Source organism: Carettochelys insculpta, chromosome 1, assembly GCF_033958435.1.
Source record: "Carettochelys insculpta isolate YL-2023 chromosome 1, ASM3395843v1, whole genome shotgun sequence".
In the NCBI taxonomy this organism is placed as follows: domain Eukaryota; kingdom Metazoa; phylum Chordata; order Testudines; family Carettochelyidae; genus Carettochelys; species Carettochelys insculpta.
The window spans coordinates 62,066,561-62,086,944 of record NC_134137.1 but is presented as its reverse complement, the minus strand read 5'-3'; the positions used below and the strand labels follow the sequence as shown (position 1 = coordinate 62,086,944).

At 42.0% G+C, this 20,384-nt stretch overlaps 1 protein-coding gene across 1 annotated transcript in view; it reads right to left on the bottom strand.

Annotated features, from left to right (window-relative positions):
• Positions 1-2,065: 2,065 nt before the first annotated feature.
• Positions 2,066-20,384, bottom strand: part of KPNA3 (karyopherin subunit alpha 3) — an 88,540-nt gene continuing 70,221 nt past the window's right edge. The window contains exons 12-17 of the mRNA XM_074987626.1: positions 19,849-19,977; positions 15,720-15,824; positions 15,515-15,586; positions 15,261-15,423; positions 12,570-12,664; positions 2,066-5,007 (exon numbers count right to left, since the gene is read on the bottom strand). Of these exons, the coding sequence (XP_074843727.1) occupies positions 4,909-5,007; positions 12,570-12,664; positions 15,261-15,423; positions 15,515-15,586; positions 15,720-15,824; positions 19,849-19,977 (663 nt within the window). The 3' untranslated portion in view covers positions 2,066-4,908. The remainder of the gene's footprint in view (positions 5,008-12,569; positions 12,665-15,260; positions 15,424-15,514; positions 15,587-15,719; positions 15,825-19,848; positions 19,978-20,384) is intronic.

The window sequence follows — 20,384 nt, the reverse complement described above, 5'->3', positions numbered from 1 at the left end:
CTGCCTTTGCCAGTGTCGCCCTGTGATGCCGGTCAAGTCACTTAAATCAAACTTTTCACAGGTGGTCAATATGTATTCCCCATTTTCTGGGTGCCCAACTTCACACGGTTTGAACCTCTCTAGTCTGGCAACCTTGGGACCTGCTCAGCGCCAAATGATAGAATTTGCCAGACCACAGAAGGTCAATGTTGTCTAGCAACATTGTCAACAATTCCACTGATTACTGGGATCTTAGAAGACATCTGGGGGTAAATTACAGCTAAGTAACAGCACAGAACTTTGAGAGCCAGGACTGGTGGCTGAAAACAAACTCTATGGGACCACAGACAACTTGGCCATATGCATGATAAGTGGTCATCCAGCTAACTAAAATCATGCTGGATCATGGGTGTTGCTGGACAAGAAACTTCCGAACTACAGAGGTTCAACCTGTACAACCAAGGCCAGATTTGTTAAAGTACTTAGTAGTGCTTACCCCTGCAACTAAAGTTGACTGGAGCAATGTTTTGAACATATGAAGTGCTATATAAATGCTAAGCACTCTAAAAAATTCAGCCCTAGATACTTCAAAATTGCCTTTGTCTGCACCTTAGTTCCCTAGCTGTAAAATGGGAGATCACACCACCACTTTACCTTCACAACACACCAGTGAGATTAAGTTAATGTTTGTGATGCATGCAGATACTATGGCTGAGAGCACCATCCATAAGGAAATTAATGTAATCAGTGCAGGGTTTGTATGGCATGCAATATATAAAAGCACTGGGCCACACACACACTGAACGTGGAGGCTAAAGAGAAAAATCACTGAAATGAGGGATACTGTGAAAAAATACAGTATGTAACCATGAAGTTAAAGACTAACGCATATAAACAAAGGACAAAAATTAAAGTTTGCACACCCGAACTAAATTCTCATTACTTGACATTATAAAATTTACATTCTTCCAAAGAGTTTATGGTAAAGCTTAATCAAAAAGCAAAACCGAAGCAACTACAAAAATTCTAGTTTTACAAAAAGAATAGGCAATCCCAAATATTCTATTTATCTAATTATCTCTATTGCCAACTGTCTCTCAAAAGCAAAGAATGTCACAAAACATTCTAGTGATTTCATTCTGTTTTTAAAAACATGGACAATATAACCCATCCTTCTAATCTTACACTTTCATCTTGCAAATATTTCTGTTTCCAGTTTAATACATCATTTATTCCTCTTTGGCCGTGTCTACACTAGTCCAAATCTTTGAAATCTGCATGGCCATTTTGAAGATTTGGGCTAATGTAGACGTAGCCTTTATGTTTGTGAGCATAAGTATAATCAGTATTTCAAGGGTTCACTTCCATTGCAACACTAACAGAGGAACTCAACTGATCTAGGCTTTTTAATGGATTCAGTATCTTTTAATGATTCTGCATCAGACTGGATAAGTAGGTCAAATTTGGGGCCTGAACCTCTTGACAAAATCCTTTGAGATTTAGGGGAAAAAAAATCTGTCAATGCATCTCCTCACAGATCCACTACTTAACAGATCCATAAAAGCAAAACTGAAGATTCATGTCACCTTGAAAAAAACAAGGAAGACATTCTTTAAGGTGCTTTGTAAAAGATACACTTTCCTTAAGAACATCACAACAAATCACAACACAGTAATTCTCAAATTTTCATAAGCGGGACCAACTGTATGGTTAAAAACTTATAAGGCAAAATTTTCAAATGCCCCCCCAGTAGTTCATCAGCCTAAATCGCATTGTCAAAAATCAAAGTGAACAGGATGGGTTCCCACAACCTAAGTCACTTTTTGAAAATGGGACATTAGCTTTTGCCTGAATTAAGTGACTATAGAAGCTAACGGGTGAAATTTTCAGAAGGGCCTAACACGTATAGAATAATACAAGATTGTGTCTCTAAACTGTGTACTATTAAATCTTTGACAGACGACGATGAATAAACAGGTAGAACATAAATATCTGCAACCCGGAAAGGAAGTCCTCTGGAAGCTCTAGCAGGCTACAATCTTCATAAAAAGTGCTATGAAAAAGTCTGCTTGCTTCCCAATTTGAATTACTTCTTAATTTATTCCCAAATTTAAAGCATATATGTATATCATGTACAGATGCCATTTGACTCAGACAACTGAGAGAATAAATTGACCTTTAGCTTTACTGTAATTTTTTCTTCTGTATCTTCAAAACTGCTAGAAAGTGGCAGTCTTTGAAAAGCACCACTTTTACCTTTATACCACTTAATACGAGAGTCACACAACCTTCCTCCAATGGATGGTCAACTCTATAGCAAATATAAAACTCCACACAAAAACAGTATTCAAAGTTTCAAAGATCATTGCATTAGCTTATTTTGTTCTACTAGCTAAAATTTGGTCAAAGACAGAAAAACCCTTAAATCAATTTGAAAAGACAGTGTGATAGTTTTCAAAATAAGTTTTTGCATGTTTTGTAGTATTTGATAGCAGCTTTTTATTGGTTACAAAACCTAAGCCCATATACAAAATTAGGAACACATTTAGATGCCTCTTTTGAAAGAACGTTTTAGTCTATTTTAACTGATAGTTTAAAAAAATAATAAAAACAATGCAATTTTTAAACACTTCTGAAAACTTAAAAGTGCAGCAATATACTTTGTTTCCTTTATTAACTATGAAATGGTGCAATCCCAATCAAAAGCTGATAAGGTCACAACTGAAAGAAATGAGCAAATGCTTTGTAGTGCCTTACTCAGTTCTCCAAAATTCACTTTAATGTGATGCACAGAGTGCAAGAAAAAAAATTAGATCTTCACAGTCATGGAAAATCATGAATGTAATCTCAATTTTTATGTAATCTCTAGGAAAATAGCGAGTGCAGGCTGAAAAGGGTAACTGTCAGTCTATGACATACAGAGAACTAAATTCAGACTCAAGGGGGGAAGATTTGTTCACATCATCATCAGCTGGAACTCTAATTTCACACAACTTTGTGACCTTACCTAACTTTGACTTTATATTGTTTAGTTTCAGCAAACACCACACAGTTTAAAGATTTTAGACTATAGTATGAGACTAGGATGCAGTTACCATATGAAGCTTCAACTCAACTTTTGGGAAAAGAAAAAAGGCACAATGAACTTCAACTCAATTTTATGTGCACAAGAGTTGAATAATCTGAGCCACCTTAAAGAGAAATTGATTCTAAAATTTATAAAACCTATAAATAATCAGAGGCCAAACCACTATATTAAAACAGATTATCTAGCAAGTAAAAATCTTGCATTTTAAACATACGCTTGTATCTATTTAAGATACAAGACAACTCACTCTTTAAAGTGGCTCCACCTTGGCAGATATATATTTAATGAATGCACACCTGCTATGTGTTGTTCATCCGTGGAAAAAAAACAGCTGATCCACAAAGCTCTGATGGCATCTGTCCTTATCTTCATCACAGTAAATACAACCCACATCCAATAACTAAATTAGTTTAGATTTTTTCTATCCCTTCACATCAATGCATTGGGAAATTACACCCAGTAAACAATGGCAACAAAACCAGCTTGTGTGATAGCTTACAGAATTTCAAATTAGTCACCTTCACCCCACTAAAAGCAAATCCCTTTGAAAATAACTGGGCCAGACAATTTTCCAAAAGCAATGACCTCACACATTACCAGCTTATATAGTTATTTAATGTGTGCCGCATATCAGGCTTATGCTGAAAAACTGCAGCTTCTAAACAGCCTCACACATCAACTAGTCTGTAATTTTTTAAAAAATCATGTGAATATTGTTTTAGACTCATTTCTGAATTACTCTTCCAATACTCCAAGAATGAAGCTTTTATGATGCTTCTAAATAGCTGCTGGTTTGTTGCCAACCACATCATCATAAGCACTGGTTACTAAGTAAAAAATAGTTTAAGACTAAATTACAGTAAACATGAAAGCTCCACAGTTTAAACCCAATATAAATCAACCTTATCCAATTATCAATTTAAAATGAAATATACTGACTACTGGAAGTTGAAAGCAAGATTCTTTTTAACCAATGCATGGTTTTGGACATATTTTTTTTCTAGTTAAGGACTCTTGCTTTCAGCTTAAACAGAAGTTCAAGTCCATAATAGGTTGTAGCTCAGGTAAAATACCATGCACAGCATCTGATTACTTCAAAACAGCAGGAACACACAGGCTGAAGTGAGTGGTAAAATAGGGCTCGCTGTTCTCAAAAATTAAGTATAATGGCAAAAGCTTTACCAGTCCAAATCTACAGTTCATTCTCCAACCCTGGTTTCTGAGGCAGTAAATGAACACACATCAATTACTGGTAGATGAAGTAGTTTGTTTTTTAAACTTAACTGTTTAATCAAATGCCAAGTGTAAGTTACTTTTATTTCAGTTTCACCAATGAAACTCATTTGGCTTGCATTTTTGAATCTATTCTTCCACATAAAGTATATGAAAATATGTTTGTGGAGGACGATGGAGGCTCAGACCAAACTGTGCCCCTGTGAAGTCTTCCAAAATGTATGCAACATACCAAAGTGTCTTGATCCACAGCGCACCATTTTCCAAAGAAGTTACTTTTCCGTGGAAAGCAGATGTGCTACCACTATGAAATTTTCTTAACAAAACTGCAGATTGCGGTTGTCAGCATGTGGCACCAGGGAAAAAGGCAAAAAAAGAAGGTAATTGGGACGGTTAAAAGAATTCTAAAACAGTTTAAGAGATCATGCATATGCATTTACAGTCCATGTGATAGTGACTTTTGGCAACTGCAAAGTGACCGATACATGGCTTGCTTTAGAAGCATCAAAACGAGGAGGCATGTGTGTCTTGGAGCCTTTTTTTCACTTGGTAGCCTTTTGGTGGTGCTTCATACTGGTGTGGGACAGAGAAGCTGCACTGTATGGAACTTAAAAATTAAATTCTTTTGTTTGCAGGTTGGCTGTTGGGTCAAAGTTGTAAGTACCTCCTTGAGTCGCTTCAGGAATGAGGCTGGGATCTTCATCAATCTATTAAGATATAATAAAAAGTAATTCATAGAAAGCCAAAACCATATACAAATCATTACACATGCAGGGATGCATAAATATTTAATAAATATTGGCCAGATGAAACAGTCTGTTACTAAAAACTGAAATGCTAATAATCCTAACCAATTCAAGACAACTTTTTAAGAAAGAAAAATCATGCATTGTTCAAATGCCATTAAGGACATAGATGCAGCAGGTCCTTAACGATTGTATTACTACTTAATTACAGCAACAACTCAATTATGAAATTAAGATTGAAATTTCGGCTTTCAAGTGTATCTGCTAATCATATCTAGTGAAATCCAAAAAACAGTTTTGTGCTTTTCACAGGGTTACATATAATATTAAACTGATTTTTATCTATAGCTGATATGAATTCTTGTCTCTCTCTTTTTTAAAGTAAAGAGTATTTGCTCTTGGATTCTGAAGAATCTAAATTAGGTTATTTCGGAGTGATTTATTTTATAAAACTCTCAAATTCCTTCTGAATATATTATTTTACAAAAGAAACAAATTAAGCTGTCATACTGGTGTAACATGCAAGCCATAAGAACATAAGAATGGCTATATTGAGTCAGACCAAAGGTCCATCCAGCCCAGTATCCTGTCTACCAATAGTGGCCAATGCCAGGTGTCCCAGAGGAAGTAAATCAAACAGGTAATGATCAAGCAGTCTTTCTACTGCCATCCATCTCCAGCTTCTGTTAGAAGCTGGGGACACCATTCCTTACCCATCCTGGCTAATAGCCGTTAATGGACCTAACCTCCATGAATGGATCTAGGTCTTTTTTAAATCCTGTTGTTGTCTTAGCCTTCACAGCCTCCTCTGGCAAGGAGTTCCACAAGTTGACTGTGCGCTGTGTGAAGCAATTCCTTTTTTTTGTTTTATACCTGTTGCCCATTAATTTCATTTCATGACCCCTAGTTCTTAATATTAAGGGAACAAGTAAATAACTTTTCCTTATTTGCTTTCTCCACACCACTCATGACTTTCTCCATACCATACATATCACTAACATATTCTGCCCCCCCACCCTTCAGTTTCCTCTTTTCTAAGCAGAAGAACTAAGATTCAGTTTCCCGTTTTAGAAGTTAGGCACAGATGTAACATTTTGCTTCTAGTGAATAACATTACAATATGTATGTATATCTGATTTCCAGCACAAAATTCACGGCCAACAGTACTGAGCATGCTAGGGAAGGGTTATTGGTGATATTTATTCTGAACGTATTAGCTCTGCAAATCATACTGCACGAACTTCATGTCCTGTCACTTGAGTTATTGAGCCATTTAAAGTACTAAAGCCCAAGATGCATACACTGTATACACACACTGAGATCCAGTATTCTGAAACGTGGGCTATGATTATACTACAAAGATAAGTTAACGTATATTATGTTAATGTAAGAGCCATGGCATTAATTACTGTGGCAACTGATGTTCAGACTACCCTCCTTGGGTCGGTGGGTGTCAGTCTTCAACTTAACTGCTCCCACTGACCTAGGGAGGGGTCTATGGAGAGCTCAGAGTCTGGTCTCTGAGCTCAGCTGGCAGTACCTTGCTGGGAGCCTGGTTGCCCTGACAGGAAAAGGATAAAGCTACCTGGGGCTCCCTGCTGGGAGTGGGATCCATTTTCACTTCAGCTTCCTGCATCTAAGCAGACACTGCCTCACTCTAACATCATTGTAAGCCCTACACTTCTCATTGAGGTGGTCTTATTACATCAGCATATCAGCAAACTGTATCAGGAGGAGCACTGCAGCATATACACCTCAACTCTTATTGACAAAAACCAACATCTATTGACAAAACTAGGTAGTGCAGACGAGGTTTTAGGATTTTGAAGTGCTGACCCCTAAAATCCTTCAGTCCATCTCTATTTTAGGAGACTCATTAACTCCTAAACAGAGGGGAAGAGGAAAGTATGTACATTGACAGAGCAATATGTGGGGGGAGAATGAGTCACAGGAAAATAACTTTTTGCTTTTGTGATAATGCTTATTACTCTTAATGGACCCCAGGGAAGCTTTGCAAAGGCAGCAGCAATCCTCAGCAGAAAAGCTGAGTGCTAATTAAGAGTACTGGAGCACTTTCTCATACTGAGGATCCAATATCGATTCAGAATTGATACACTGCTTTGTTAACTGTGACTGAACTACAAGTAGCAGCACTGTCCTTCTACAAAGCAGCATGCCAGTGTTGATACTTCCTTAGCATAAGGGGCCTATCACCTGTTAGAAAGTCAGGAGAGGGTTAATCAGATTTCTGAAAAGACCACATCTGCCCGCCTCTACTGCAGGGAATTATAATGGAATAATGTAAGGTTAGCAGCACAGAGAGGATCAGTGTCTCCAATCTCCTTCAAAAAGGGAGCAGAGGATATTCTTTCTCCCTCATTTGTGTGATCCTGTTAGAGGGTTTGGTTTGCCTGCCTTTAAAAGGGATACAATACTGAATTGTGTTTCATAGTTATTAAAAATAACCACCCAAAGAGTGTACTCTAGCCTCATTCTGAGACATGGAAAATCCAGTAAAATTGTTGTGTCATTACTGGACAGTAATATGAATGTATACAGTGGAGCAAGTAAGATATCTATGAAAACCTTATTCGCTGATTCTATTTATACAATTCAAATGCGTACATAATTTTTGAAGTGATGACGTATTGGCTATGTACTTGTATTTCAAAAGTTTACGTCTGGGCGATAGCAGCAGGAGGCTTGGCTAGCTACTGTGAGAAGACTTAGTCAAGTGAATAGCAATATTTAACTGACTACGCACCTTGGGTTGTGCCAATCCTCATCTGATGAGCATTTCTGTGAACATTCACACACCCATTGCCTAAAAAGGGACCGAGTCATGCAAGGGAAGGTAACTTTCTCATGGGGCAAACTCAGTCTTGAGACATACTCCCACACAGCAAGAACAGTCATCCCTCCATGTGGGCCAGGTTTCTCCATTTGTCTTCAAAACCTCTACTATGAACTGAGTGTGAAAGGACTGATCCTAATAGAGGATGTATTCAAGAGACTTGTTATAAAACAGATTATTTTTTCTGTGCCACAAGCCTGCACCACAAACTTTGCAATTGGTGTATGCTATTGATTCCTTTAACAATCTTAACTCTCACCCTTTCCTTCTTTCTTTTTTATGAATAAACTTTCAGATTTTAGATTCTGAAGTGCTGGGTAGATCTGAGTTATAAACTGACCTGGGAACGAAACGGGTCCTTTGGGATCAAAGAACCTGCTGTGATTTGGTGAGACTGGCTTTCATAACTTCTTATCCGCAGAAAGAGTGGTACAGGTGGTGGCATGGGAGAACTAGTGAGGCTAAGGCAGTGGTGTTCAGTGTTGCTCCCTTTCACCATACGTGCCAAACAGGACACGAAGATGCGGTAAAATGGAGCTCCCTCTTGCTGCTCTGTGCACGTGCCCCACAAGTCAGTGGGACAAGTGCATGGCACCAGCCACGTCTCCAGCCACAGGGCCTGGCGCATCTCCACCCGTGGCGCGGCTCATGCGGCCCACGGCTGATCCAGAGTGGTGGCAGCCGCTCTGGTGCGTTGCTGGCAGCTGGGGGGAGGAGGAGGGTTGCGGAGAGGGAGAACGACACTGTGGTAATCCTGAAATCTCTGTTGGGCATCTCTGCTCTGAGGGGATTGCTTGTATAACTTCCTGCTAGCCAGTGTGGCAAATGGAAGTGTTCTGTGTGACTGGTTTAGGGTTTGGTGTACATTATAGTGGAGTATCCCCAGTCTCGGTTTGTAAGTAGACCCATCTCTATGCCATTCACCCTGATTTGACCCTCTCAGCAGTGCCTCAGAGACCCTTCTATATTACAGACACCTGAAGAGCATCATCTAGCTTTATTTTGTGGCTCCACATAGGACCCTAAGAAATACTGACATGGAAAATCCAGTGAAGTTGTAACATTGCTTTCTATCCCTCACGCCCACAAAAAAGGTAAACAAACCCAAACCCAACCCACTGACTCAATGTCCTTAACCCTGGGGGAATTCTGCAGAATCCATGTTCCCCAAGACTTCGTTTCCATGCAGAAAAATGACTGACAGGGAAAAAAAAGGAAGCTCCAAGAGCAGTGACATACCCTTCCCCAGCAGTGCAGATGTGTCATTTTAGGCCCCTGGAACAGCCAGTAATGTAGTAAGTCACGTGGAAAGAACTGGAGATACCCCAGATTCTGGGTCAAAAACACACAGTCCATCCAATGGTCATTTATTCAGACCTCACCGAGCCTCACCCTCCCCAGTCAGAACTCCCACCCTGCCAAGCCTTACCCCCTGTATTCAGAGCCTCCGTGCACCTGGGCCTGCCCAGCCGCACCCAGTGGCTCCTGCCCCGCACTGGACTCAGCTGCTAGTCCTGGCTAGGCTGGGAGAGAAGCACATTTCTTCTGCACAAAACAGCTGAGGCAGATCCGTCCCCAGAAACCTCCCCCAGCTCTACACCCGACCGCCACTTCCTGCCATCATCTCTTTTCAGCTGTGGGAGCAGGGGTCACCTCTGCCCAGCCAACCCCCAATCCAGACCTGCTGAGCCTCAATCTGTACACCCAGAACCCCCTCCCCACCCACCCCCACTGAGCCTCAACTACCTTCACTGGGGGTCCCATGAAGAATCCCATTTTCCCTGCACTTGGGACCCCCTCCTCGCAACATATCCCTGTACATCTAGATTTCTCTCATACCTGCACCCTCCACTGAACCACCTGCATCTACATTGCCACACATGAAATTCCACCCCCACCCCCACCCCAAAACACACACACAAAGGCCCTCCATCCTTGTGTCTTACAGGGCTGAGCCTGCCTGCACACAACTGATGCAACAGGCGCAGAAGGGCAGGGCCTTGGCATATTTCTAGCACAGACCTAGCTAGCCCTTGTCTTGCATCAGGGTCAGATGCAGCCTCACTGCTGAATCCATGAGGAAGTGGGGTGGAGGGAGGGAGAGGGAAGGAGGATGAGGAGGAGAACACGACATGGTGGTCTTCCATCTCCACAGCAATGGTAGCCTCCTGAAACATCAACATTTCATAGAATCATAGGGCTGGAAGGGACCTCAGGAGCTCATCTGGTGCAGCCCCCTGCTTCAAGCAGGATCAACCCCCACTAAGTCATCCCAGCCAGGAGCTTGTCAAGCCGGGACTTAAAAACCTCAAGGGATGGAGAATCCACCACCTCTCTAGGCAACACATTCCAACGCTTCACCACCCGCCTGGTGAAGTAGTTTTTCCTAGTACCTAACCTACACGTCTCCCTCTTCAACTTCAGACCATTACTCCTTGTTCTGCCATCTGTCACCACTGAGAACAGTTTCTCACCCTCCTTTTTAGAGCTCTCCTTCAGGAAGTTGAAGGCTGCTATTAAATCACCCCTAAGTCTTCTTTTCTGTAAACTAAACAAGCCCAAATCCCTCAGCCTGTCCTTATAGGTCTTGTGCTCCAGACCCCTAATCATTTTTGTTGCCCTTCACTGAACCTGCTCCAGCAAATCCACATCCTTTTTATACTGGGGGGGGGCCCAAAACTGGACACAAGATTCCACATGTGGTCTCACCAGTGCTGAACAGAGGGGAACAACTACTTCTCTGGATCTGCTCAAAATGCTCCTCCTAATGCACCCTAGTATGCCCTTAGCCTTCTTGGCTACAAAGGCACACTGTTTACTCATATCCAGCCTTTCATCCACCATAACCACTAGGTCCCTTTCTGTCGTACTGCTGCTAAGCCAGTAGGTCCCTAGCCTATAACAGTGCTTGGGATTCTTCCGCCCCAGATGCGGGACTCTACACTTCTCCTTGTTGAACTGTATCAGATTTCTTTTGGCCCAGTCCTCCAATTTATCCAGGTCACTTTGGATTCTCTCTCTACCCTCCAACACATCTACCTCTCTCCCTACTTTTGTGTCATCCGCAAACTTGCTGAAGGTGCAATCCAGTCCCTCATCTAGGTCATTAAAAAAGATGTTGAACAACACCAGCCCCAGAACCGAGCCTTGCGGCACTCCGTTTGAAACTGACCACCATCCAAATACTGAGCCACTGACCACTACCCATTGGGCCCGACCATCAAGTCAGCTTTCTATCCATCTTATCGTCCACGGATCCAATCCATATTTCCTTAATTTATGGGCAAGAATGTTGTGGGAGACTGTATCAAAAGCTTTGCTTTATTTATCAACAAATAAAATTTGTAGAATTTTAAAATATTATGCACAGAATTTTTATTTTTGATGCACAGTTCCCTGAGGAGTACCTATGCAATGACTGCCAGGCTCCAACCTCTTGGGAAGTAACTTCCATGCCAAATAAATCTGCACAAATTCTCTCTAAATTGTACAGCAGTGAGGACTGTCTTGAAGTCCTCTTGTACTTCCAAAACAACTGCTCTGAAACAGGCGAGATACAAGCAGAAAAATTTAAAGCTAAGGATATTTGTCAGACGGCCAAAAAGGACTTTTCCAGAATATCCAACCCTGGGACTTCAACAGAGTTTGAGAACCCCCAGAAAAGTAATGGTATACCTCAGGAATTTAAGAAGTGCTTCCTTCTGAAGGATGCTCAAGTCAATCCTAACAACTTTAAATCTCAGATCTGTTGGCCTTTAACGTCTCTGGAATCTCATCTAGTTTTGAATTAAATGCTTTAGTATCCCCAGAAGGTTGGTCATTTTTACATTAATTTTGGAACACATCCTACCTGATATCAACCAAAGCTGTCTCAGACCCATCACAGTCATTGCTAAGTCTGCAATGACACCTGCAGAGTCTGAAATACAAATATCTTTTCACTTGACTTTTAGTGGGTGGAAACTTCACACTCTTTCCCAACAGAGGCTATAGGCCCATGCCTGGTAATTGGCACTCCTAAAGTTAGGGCTGCTACCTATATGGCTTAACTTTATAAACTCCTTATCCAAAAGACCTGAAGAGAAAGCCCTACCAGACAGATCTCGCAGAGGCTGCAGGTCACACAACACCTGAGAAAGGATGTTGAATAAGGTGTTTAAACTCCTATTTATCTGGCACCAAGAATTCAACTGCATCACAGCTAGGTAATTCCAGAGCAAATCTACTGCATCTGGAGAAAAAACTTATTCTGCCCCCGGATGTAAAAAGTTACAGAGAACAGTCGTTACAACTTGGGCTAGCTTTGATTTATTAGGCAAAAAAATGAACTGATTATCTTGGACAATGTCTGTTTGAGGCAGTTTCTTTGTGCAAAAAGGGAATGAAAAAGATAGAACAGGAGCAAGGACAAGTCAAAGAAGTCACAAAAGGGAATGAACCCACATAGGAAGATGGGAGGGTTGAGAAAGCGTCTTAAACTTTTAATTAAGACAAGCTGTACAGAAAAGGGTAGGATAATATTTTCTGAACAGAACGGGTCCATAAATTTGGATGACTGAAGTAACACTGTCACTGTAGTTACTGAACCAAAATAGGGAGTACAAAAGCACTCACACTAGACACTATATACATTCATAAGTACACACACAACATTCTTTAATTTACTTACGTCATCACCAGAGAAATACTGATCGATAATTTCAAATGCTAGTTTATAGATGTCCTCATTCTCGTGCTGTTGCAAAGCTTCAATTTTCTCCAAACCTGTCCAAATGACAGCAGGAACAAAAGTGTTCAACGGATTAAAATGAAGTTTGTTACTAGCTACTTTATATTAGCATTTTAGACGTAAGAAAATACTGCCTTTAGGTAATTTAACACCTTAAGACATACTGAAGAACAGGGATAGTACGATGAAGCCTAGTCTCTAAACAAGACCCAGGACACACAGTTGTCATCTTCATCTTTAAGGCAGACAGTGGCCTGTGGATCTACAATCTCAGCACAGCTAGTTTTCATGAGCCACCCACCTCAATGATGACAAACTCAAGCGTATTCCTCACACTCTCCAGAGCAGCTGCAATCCATTCCCTTACATAAAAGTTATGCATTTATACTGTATCCTTAGTCCTATATAGACACTGTATGTATATCTTGGCATAGTAAGAGTGGTTCCCTGTTAGAGTAGCATACCAAGAACAAAATGCAGACAAGGTGATAATTTGGAGAAAGAAATTTATGTACTGGGGAAAAACCTTTCCAAGATGCCTATTTTACGACCTTTCTAACTTGCTTTTGACAAATTAACTTGTCATCATATCTAAATTGCTGGTGTGATTAAACAAGGACTTGCTTCCTCAAACTCAACTTTTCTTCCTACTTTATTCTATGGGGAAGTCAAAATACCGTAGACCCCTGACTTGCACGGACTTGACTTACTTTTTTTTTTTATATTAACATGAGTCTAGTCGAGGGGGGAACCCTGCCTCGCTGCTTGCCCCCGTGGGACCTGCCTGCCAGCAAAGCACTGCTAGCAGGCTCGGGGGCTCCTCAGGAGGCAGTTCCTGCCTCGTGGCCACCCAGATTACAATGCCAGGGTGGGAAGGGGCAGGCACATCAGGCAAAGGGCTCGGCCAAGCACTGGAGGGGGCTCACGACTCCCTTGCTCCAGCTGGTGGCTCTGGCTCTCCCTGTGGGTGGAGTGGCAGGAGAGGGCCAGGTTGGGGAGAGGCAAAGCCACCTCCTGCTCCAGCCACGGTGCCCCTGCTGCCCCCAGCTGCCCAGCCCCTGTCTCCTCACAGAGCCTTTAACAGCTCAGAGCCTGCAGCAGCCAGCAGGAGTGGAGCAGCCCCAGTGCTGTGCATGGTGAGAGCGTGGGGGTCACTCCCAGCTGGGGAGAGGAGGGGGCAGCTGCGTGTGTGTGTGAGCCCAAGGAACATTGGGGCTACTGGGGCCACTGCTTCTTTCTGTGCCTCCTGGAGCTGGGGCTGGCCCAGTGGCCTGGGCCGGGACTGAGCAGGGGGCTTGGAGTGCTGTGCCCTGGCCAGCTCCCACCCCCGCTGCTGCTGGGGATGTCCCTGGCCCCGGTGGCTCTCTGGGGCTGGATCTGGGGGCCCCACCCCCACCTCGAGTTGCACAAAATTTGAATTACACCTGGTTCCCCAAGAACGTAATTCTCATGCAAGTCAGGTGTTTACTGTACTGACGTTCAGACCCACTGCAATGGAGTGGTGCAAAACCGTGGGTTTTATTGAAGGATTAAGCACAGGCAGAAGCTTGATGGAAACAATGCTTCCTTTCAAACAAATCTGAAAAGATACACACAGCTACTACTGAAGTATACTGATCTGGGGAAGTACGTCCTCACCCAACCCTGTCACGTAGGCTATTCTACCTGGTGGGAACGATTTTGGGATACTGTAGTATCATGAAAATGCTGCCCCCTGTCTGTGCAATGCTCCCGTCATTTTGAAATATTTTTCAAAATAATAGGCACTCTATTTCAGCATGCCTGCACTCCTTATTGCACAAGAAGTAAGGGATGCTTCAAAACAGTGCTTTAGTTTGACACGTGGCACTGTTTAGACAGCACCACATGCCGAAATAGACTCTTTCAAAATTGACTTGAAATAAGTATTCCGAGTTTAGGCTGTCACGCAGAGATAGCCGAAGTGTCCTCCAATGTGAAAGTCCCTGTGATTAACTTTCACTAAACAGAACAAAGCCACAATGGCTACAAGGTAACGTATTTTTTCCCCTTTCGGGAAAGCTTCATCGACTTATTTAATTATCAGACAGATAAGGACCAATTGCTGGTGTTACATGCTATATGTCCATGGCTGTAGGCCAGCCCTTCTTACAACAAATATTTGGGTGGCCTAAGTTCAGCCACCACCTCTTGCCACTGCCCTGCGGCTAAGGCCTTAACCCTGCTGTGCCCAGAAAGGTGGATCATGAATTCACTAGCTGTGTGTGAAGTTCCAGCTTCCTGCAGTGCCATAAATGCTGGCCTCATGTGTCTCCAGAGGTGCTGTTGGCCCTGGCAGGTGGGGGTGAGCTAGGGGCGGACACTGTGTGATCCAGGGTGCTGATATCCTGCTAACAGTGACAGAAAACACCAAAGAGGCACATCCAGGAGCAAAAGGGTGGAACTGCAGGTAGGGGCCACCAATTTGCCTCCCCTGCTTCCAAATCACTGTCCAGAGGCTGCTGTGGCAGCAAAAGAATACACTGGTGGCCATAGGCAGTCATACAGTGGTCTCATTTTAGAAAGACTGCCTTACGTACTACATTGGCTCTGAAGACGGAAGACAAAGTGATCCCTAGCAAAGAAGTTTAAAAAAGCCTAACAAAATCTTACCTGCACATTCTTCTATAATTTCAGCTATTGTGCTAGCCTCATCACCAGCCATTATCAGAATGTTTTTCAGACCATCCAGGACCACCTGGACCACCTGAGAGTCTTTCACTGACAGTAAGTTACAGAATGGCGGGATTACGTTCTGTTGTACAAGATATTCAACCTAAACATGGGGAAAATGCTTTCAGAATGATATGTGATTAATCTGACAATACACTGTATTTTGACAATATTACAAAGTCAGCCACACAAACCTGATCTTTTCTTCCACTTATCGTTAAGTTGCTAATTGCCCAAGCAGCTTCCTTTTGTGTTCCAAAATCTCCCTATAGGGAAAAATTGATAGTTCATTAGAATTAATAAGGATATAACAATAAATCTTATTAAAACTCAGATACTTCCTGGGCCAAATTTATAAAAAGAGAATGACAAACTTGTGTAACTGACAGTTTGACTGACCTTAGCCAGCTGGTGTATGATCATAGGGATTAGTCCAGCATCTATTACAGCTTGAACTTGCTGCTGATTTCCTGCTGTGATATTGGACAAGAACCAAACTGCTTCCTACAATCAGACAAAATGAGAAACCACCTTTCTTTAGAAATAATTTTACTCTATCTATGGCTAAAAAGTATTACATATGAACTGCAGTGACACAAAAACAAAGCATTAAGTACGTTCAGCAAGTCTTCATCAGTCTACTCTACCATGTGTGCCTTGTCCTAGAAACACTTCTCCCCAAAGACAACCAGCGGCATTCAGTGAGCTTCGGTGTAAAATTGGCTTGTGTCACTGCAGTTTTAGCTTGGCAAGCTATCCTGTCAAATGACATGCTCAGGTACCAAAATGGCAGACATGCACCCAGAGCCCTCTGTCTGTCTTATCCAATGTACTAAAACTTCCATGCTCTCCTCAGTCTCCCCTGCCTCTCTCCCAGACAGCTTCCATAACGCAGTTATGTGTTTCCAATACAACATTTTACAACACAGTGAAAGCTAACAAAAAGGGGGATCAATATAAAATAAACTTTAATGGAACTGTAAATACGCAATTAGCATATTATCCACTGAGGCAGTCTCATACTACGGGCCCCCAACACATCTGCAGTTGTATGTGCACCACTTTTTGACCTCTACACTGCTAGAGTTGGCATAATTAAGAATCTGGTCTTCTGTATTTCTTGTTGTATTTAGCTAAATAAATCGGTACTGTGCCTGAGAATCCCTACTGAAGAATTTAGCTCAAACATGTTTTGAATTACTGGGGGTGGGAGGAGGGAGAAAGGAGGATCTGCTCACACTACTTATTGAAACTCACATCAGGATATTTAATCTCTGATTTTTGTACATAAAACTAGATATGAAGAGAAGACTGTCATTCTAAGAAAATGAAATAACTGATAATTTAGTCCAATAGCTCAGTGACAGTCTTCGGCACTGGCACCAAAACAAAACAGGGTTCAGTTCTATTTCCATTGTTTTCTGCAATGAGGCAGTGCTGCTGATGCAAGGCTCATACACTAGGCAAACACATAACTTTCATGTTTCTCAGTGATCAATTCCAGGTGATTCAGCAGCAGAACCAACTCTCAAAGATATCATGTAGTTCTTAGTTAAAAGAAAGGGCTAAATGGGGAGAGTTTCCAAGAACTCCCATGGCAAATTCAGAGACTACTACCAGCTGGGCCTTTTGTAAAAGGAAAAATAATTCAAAGCTCAAAATAATGACTACATAGGATTCCTTCCTGGGAGCAGCTTCATCCAGAAGATCACTCTCTTCAGACTTACTAGTGACCAAATGCAGGCTGTTTTTTTCGTTTGTTTTGTTTAACCCGGGAGCTAGAAAACCTTTAAATAAAGCCAAAAATAAAAGCAGCTCCAGGAGACCCTTTCTGAGAGCAGCAAGGGGTAGGCAGGAGGATAGAGCTGCAGTTACTGGATCGTACGTCAGAGGAAACACTCCTTCAGGACTCCCAGCAACTGGCATGGGCTAAGGGAATAGGAGGCAGTCACTAGGAGACTTCCCTTGCAGACACTCCTCTCCCCTTCTGAAGAAATGCATTTTGCCCATGAAAGCTCGTGACCTAATAACTTTGTTAGTCTCTCAGGTGTTATCTGTGTGAAGCAAATGTATTGTGAAAGATAGGAAGCTTTTTCTCCATTCACGTGTATTTTTGGTGGAGAGGGAAAGGGGTTGGGCAGAGCTTTATGAGCCCAAGCCACCCAACCCACACATAAGTAACTACAGGAGAGGAAAGGCTCTGATTACTTCTTCCCACTAACTCCCAAACTTCTCCACAACCTGCCGCAGGGAAGCCCACGACAAAGCTGTCAGAAGACAGGCAAGGAAACGCAGGTGTCATTCCACTGCTCTTGAAAGCAGAGGAATCCATATCTGCTTGAAGCTGCCAATAGCAGTGACAGAAAAGAAGAAGCTGGGCAAAAGGCCATAGGTCTGTTTGCCCTCCTGGTGGTGCATCACAAGAGTGCTCTGCTATCTGTAGTGGAGAAGCTAGAGTGATCTTGACTGTCTCAGTGGGAGGAAATGGGATTTCAGACTTCTCGTGACCATTCCCATGAATGAAGGTACTTTGCATATTGGTTACGTCTACACTAGCCCTAAACTTTGAAATGGCCACACAAATGGCCATTTTGAAGTTTACTAATGAAGCACTGAAATGCATATTCAGCGCTTCGTTAGCATGCGGGCGGCCGTGGCACTTCGAAATTGATGCTCCTCGCCACCGCACAGCTCGGCGCCTCCATTTCAAAGCGCCGCGGCAGCCCGCATGCTAATGAAGCACTGAATATGCATTTCAGCACTTCATTAGTAAACGTCGAAATGGCCATTTGCGTGGCCATTTCGAAGTTTGGGGCTAGTGTAGACACGGCCATTGAGTCACATCAGATAGGTAATATTTAATCACCAGGAAAACAATCACTCCCACCCTAGCAGAGGCACTGTCTCCATTACCTACGAGGATTATTTAAGCAACAAAGTGAAATTTTACTGGTTTGATAGACATCAGGGGTCTATATTAAGGGACACTCCACTCTACATATCCTGCAGTAGAATGTCAATTTGCTGCCAGAAGACTCAGGATGCTCTTCAAATGCTAAAGTAGGGGGTATGATTTATTCCTGGTACAAAGATGGGCCTTACAGAAGACATTTAGCTCTCTTCTCTATTAAAAAAAATCCCTCTATCCCCTGCACCCATGCCAAAAAAATCATCCCACCTTCCCTTTAACAGCACACTTAAGTTGGACAATTACTTAGTATGTTACTAACAGCAGCCTTTCCTTTCAAGTGAGGCTCAAGAAACCATTTTACCAGAACTAACAGGGATGCTATAAATGTTAACTGTTTTTAAATTGCCGAAACAAGCATAGGGTAAAAAATCTTGCCGAGGGCCAAAACTGGCAAAGTGGAGCAACAAATATTATAGTGCTGGATGGGTGATACTCTAGTAATAACATTTTGAAAGCACATTTGTTTTTCCTGTGAGCACAAGTGAAAGTGATAATGCGTATTTATGAATATCAACTGCAATGCGGATGAGTCACAGCTCTGGTATAAGGATAAAAAGTCCTGTATTTCAATGGTAACATTACATTTGGGATAAATATCTTTAGATCATGAACTCCTTGAAACAGATATCATGTGCAACAGGGCACTGGAGCCAACCGGTGTCCTTGTCTATGCCTGTTACAGCCCTGTGGCCCACACCACTGGGAGCAGTAGTTTCAGGTTGCATGCTTGTTCCTTGTCATGTGCTATAGTGGAAATTGGATATAAAGGTCCTTGCTCTTAAGCTGAAGAGCAAATAGAAGAAACTCCGCCTCTCCCAAGGAACTGGGAGATAAGTTTCCCTCTGTCAGCCAGAATCTGGCCTGAGAGGGGGCCACCAGCACACAACAGGAAGCCTCTGCTGAGGAGAGCTGTGAAACTCTGGAGATAGCTTTTTATCAGCAGCCCTATGGAGAAGTAGATCTATTTTGGGTTGCTTTACGTTTATTCTAAAATAATAAGGAAAACCCTGAAAAAGGACCTAGCTCCATGCAGCTGGTCTGAGTGGGTTTTAATCTTTCTCAGTTGGTAGATCAGGCCCCCAGCTCTCACACAGTCTTATAAAATCTATCCACACCTCTAGCACTATATAAATAAGTCTGCTGGAGTGAAAACTGAAAAAAAAGCGTGTAGATTTTAAAACTGCTTTCACTGTTGGTCTGAAACAGGCGTTCCAAACACATTGCTCCAACATGCACTCACCTTTGGTATTGTTATGCTGTAAAAATTTACAGAAGCAACATTTCTATCTGAAAAGACACGATTTTCCATTCTTATTAAAGCAGTCCCTTAAGTGGGATTGCCAATCATATCTCCAAGAGAACAGTTTGTGCCCACTACGCACACATCATTATTAATGACAGGCTTGAGAAAAAAATAAAACAATGTAAAGAATAAATCCTTCTACCCAGCAGTTGGGAATTCTGCTTGCCACATGCTACAAAAGCAGAGATATTTTGTTAACTAAAAGGGTGAACCTGGAAGCAAAAGAAAAAAATGAAAAGAAAACCAAAATATACCTTGTTTATCTTTTCTTTTGGGTGCGTCAGGAGGTTTGGAAAGTGAGAGAGAACATCACAGTTGAGAACAACTTGTGTCTGTTCATCAGTACCAGTTACTATGTTACCCACTGCTCTCAGTGCTGCTGTCTGCATTTGGAAAAAAAAACAGTAGTAAAACTTTACTGCATGTATGTAACTATTTGTGGTAAAAGAAGGATAATTAACAAAACATTATGAGTGTCCCTAGCCAATCATTTCTTCAAATATAGTTTACCATTGTACCATCAAAACCATGTTCAGCAATATACTGAGTGTGCGCAGGGTGGATTTCTTGCACTGCTGCTCAGCAAGGTGAAAGAGTAGACTACAAATAATTTATTGAGTGAAAAAATTCCAGCTGAAGTCAAGGAGAGTGCAAGATTACAAAGTTTTAAATATTGACTCTTGAATTGCTCTCAGTAGGCTCTAGAGCTATTCATTAATCAGGTAATGAATGTTTGACAACTTACACAATATATTAAAAATATTCACTTTTTTAAAAAAGTTAACTGGTT